The 2,625-nt window shown below is 41.0% G+C and overlaps 1 protein-coding gene across 1 annotated transcript; it reads right to left on the bottom strand.

Annotated features, from left to right (window-relative positions):
• Positions 1-1,071: 1,071 nt before the first annotated feature.
• LOC131036263 (polyglycine hydrolase-like) lies at positions 1,072-2,310 on the bottom strand. Its single transcript, XM_057968113.2, has one exon. It carries the CDS (start codon positions 2,308-2,310, stop codon positions 1,072-1,074), a length of 1,239 nt encoding a protein of 412 aa, XP_057824096.2.
• Between the last annotated feature and the right edge of the window lie 315 nt (positions 2,311-2,625).

Raw genomic sequence — 2,625 nt, 5'->3', positions numbered from 1 at the left:
TGTAATTGTGGTTTGTAGTGAAATGTAATGCATAATAGGCATATTGCTATTCACTTGACATATTTGAGGGTTGTTAACATGGAACATGGTCAAATATAACCAATTATCGATACCATACAACTTTTGTCACATTCTAAAGTTTTTAAATGTCAAATATAATTAAATTGGTAGCATACAATATGCTCCATTGTCTTACAATTTATAAGTGTAGATCATATGATAAAATACAAGTTCCATAATTGATAGACTACAACTCATCCTACATTCCTAAGATTTGTAAGCACAACTTACAATCAAATATAACCCATAATTAGTATCAAAACTTACCACAAATTTTCAATCAATAAGAGAGCCTATTAATTCTCATTAACTATTGCAAACATACATTTTCAAATCTATTTTAGCCATAGATTAGACACACTAAGGAAGACAAGGGAAGAAATAACAAGATGTTCTCTACTTTCCATAAGAATTGTTTACGTATTCATTAGATGAAGGAGATTTTAATAGGAAGGAAAGGACTTACTTCCTCTCTAATTTAGTACTATAGTGATTCATTTCACATTAACTAATAAATGATGGCAATATATGAAACAAATATAGATAGAACAAGGGCAAGAATATGTATGAGCAATGATAAATGTAAAATGGCAAAGATTAAGAAGCCAAACTTAACAAAAAAATACATACCAAATGCTACTAGAATATTATATTAAAGAAATTATCTTAAAATGAATCTAAAACTACATAGAAATTCATTCTCTCTCTCTCTCTCTCTCTCTCTCTCTCTCTCTCTTTACATCTATCTCTATATTCCCCCACTTCTCTCTCTCTCTCCTTACTCCTCTATATATCCCTCACTCGCCCCCTCTTTCTATCTTCCTCTCTCTCCCTTTCGCTCCCTTTCTCTCTATTGCAAACATAACAGATGCATACTACTAATGGAATCTCCTTTACTACATAAATATATGCAAAAATAGACCAAAATGTTTCCTAATTGACTTTCCACCCATCTTCGGCGTACCCATTGCACACCAAGGTGGAAATGCACGAAACACACAAGAAACTTCGTCAGACCGCCGTCAAGTCATAATCAGGCCAATTCTGGATGCTCCTCGCAACCTCGCTAAGATTACCAGCTGCAATATTCACAAACTCGTCTTGTAAAGGCCAAGTGTTGAGTAGATACGCCCACGTAATGTTCTCCTTCGTCAATCGCACGAAATGGGAATGAGCTCCTGGGGCCGCTCCACTGTGTTGAAAACTTTGTATTTTTCCGTCTCGATCCACGCGAACACCCACAAACAGTCCTTTCGAACGCTTCTTCCCAGGTCTTTCTGCATTAAGCATGGTGTACACCATATCCTCCTGCAGAATCGCCGGCTGCCGGAGCCCATCGATATGGTCAACAAATCTCACAATGCCTCCGGCACTTCCGATCCAGCCGCCAACGGAATCCAGACTACTGTAGTCCAGGAGGCCGTAGCTCGCGTTGACGAAACCCTCACCGGGAAATATAGAAACCCAGAGAGTATCTTCTCCGTTGCGACCGTAATACATTACCTCCTTCTCCGCCCTTCGATTCACCTGCGTGTGCCCCAATTTTATGCCCCTGATTCCCAAGGGACCAAGAATATTCTCTTCAACATAGCGCCCGTAAGCCACTCCGGTCACATGCTCGATCACCCGCCCTAGCACGATGTAACCGAAGTTGGAGTATTCCATGGCTGATCCGGGCTCAAAATCGAGCGGCAGGGCTTTCATGAAGCGAATGGCGTCTTCCGGCGAAGGAGGCGACGGACGGTCCAGGGCTTGAGCGGCGTACAAGGTGGCCGGCTCCGAAACAATGTTGATGCCGGTCAACGACACGTTCCAGCCGCCGCTATGTTGCAACAGGTTCTGTACCGTGATATTCAATAACCGGCTGTCGGCGGTGTCGCCCTTGGGGGGTTCGAGATGCTGGAGAAGACGGAATGGTTTGTCGTTGAGACTGAGCTTTCCCTCCTGAACAAGCTTCGCTATGGCAGTCCCTGTGATGACTTTGGAAATTCTGTTGTATCTCATTATGTTGTCTGTGCGGACGAGTTCTCCACTCTCTTTGTTGGCTACTCCGAATGCTTTTGAGTATTTCAGCTGGCCGCCTTTTGCTACGGCTAGTTGGGCGCCTGGGACATTGCTGTATTGCATGAGCATCTTCATTACTTCATCAAATTTTGCCATCTCTGGGTAATCTTTCTGCACTTCAGCCAGTACAGAGATTGAATTTGAGAGAAAAAGAGGGAAGATAAGGATCGCGAGATTGAAGACCATTGTACTCGACCCGAAAGAAATTTGGTTGAACTCTCTCAAGATTCAGAGACTTCTCAGTTTTATTGTGGAGGATTTTCTTTGATGACAAAACTGCCTGCAGAGTTCCAATATTAATAATATTGATAATTATATAGTAATAGAAAATAATCATTCAGAAACAAGATATTTCTACGGTCCATGTGAATACAATATTATAGAATTAGGTATACAGCGTTTCGAAGAAACATCATATTATCTATACAAGCCGTATAATATATTTTTGTGGTCGAGATAAGAATACTAGTGGTGAAAGAATATTGTACCTTTTTTTATTGC

The sequence above is a fragment of the Cryptomeria japonica genome, chromosome 6 (genome assembly GCF_030272615.1).
Source record: "Cryptomeria japonica chromosome 6, Sugi_1.0, whole genome shotgun sequence".
Lineage (NCBI taxonomy): Eukaryota > Viridiplantae > Streptophyta > Pinopsida > Cupressales > Cupressaceae > Cryptomeria > Cryptomeria japonica.
Note: the sequence above shows the minus strand (reverse complement) of the source record. Positions and strands in the feature narration are given on the sequence as shown.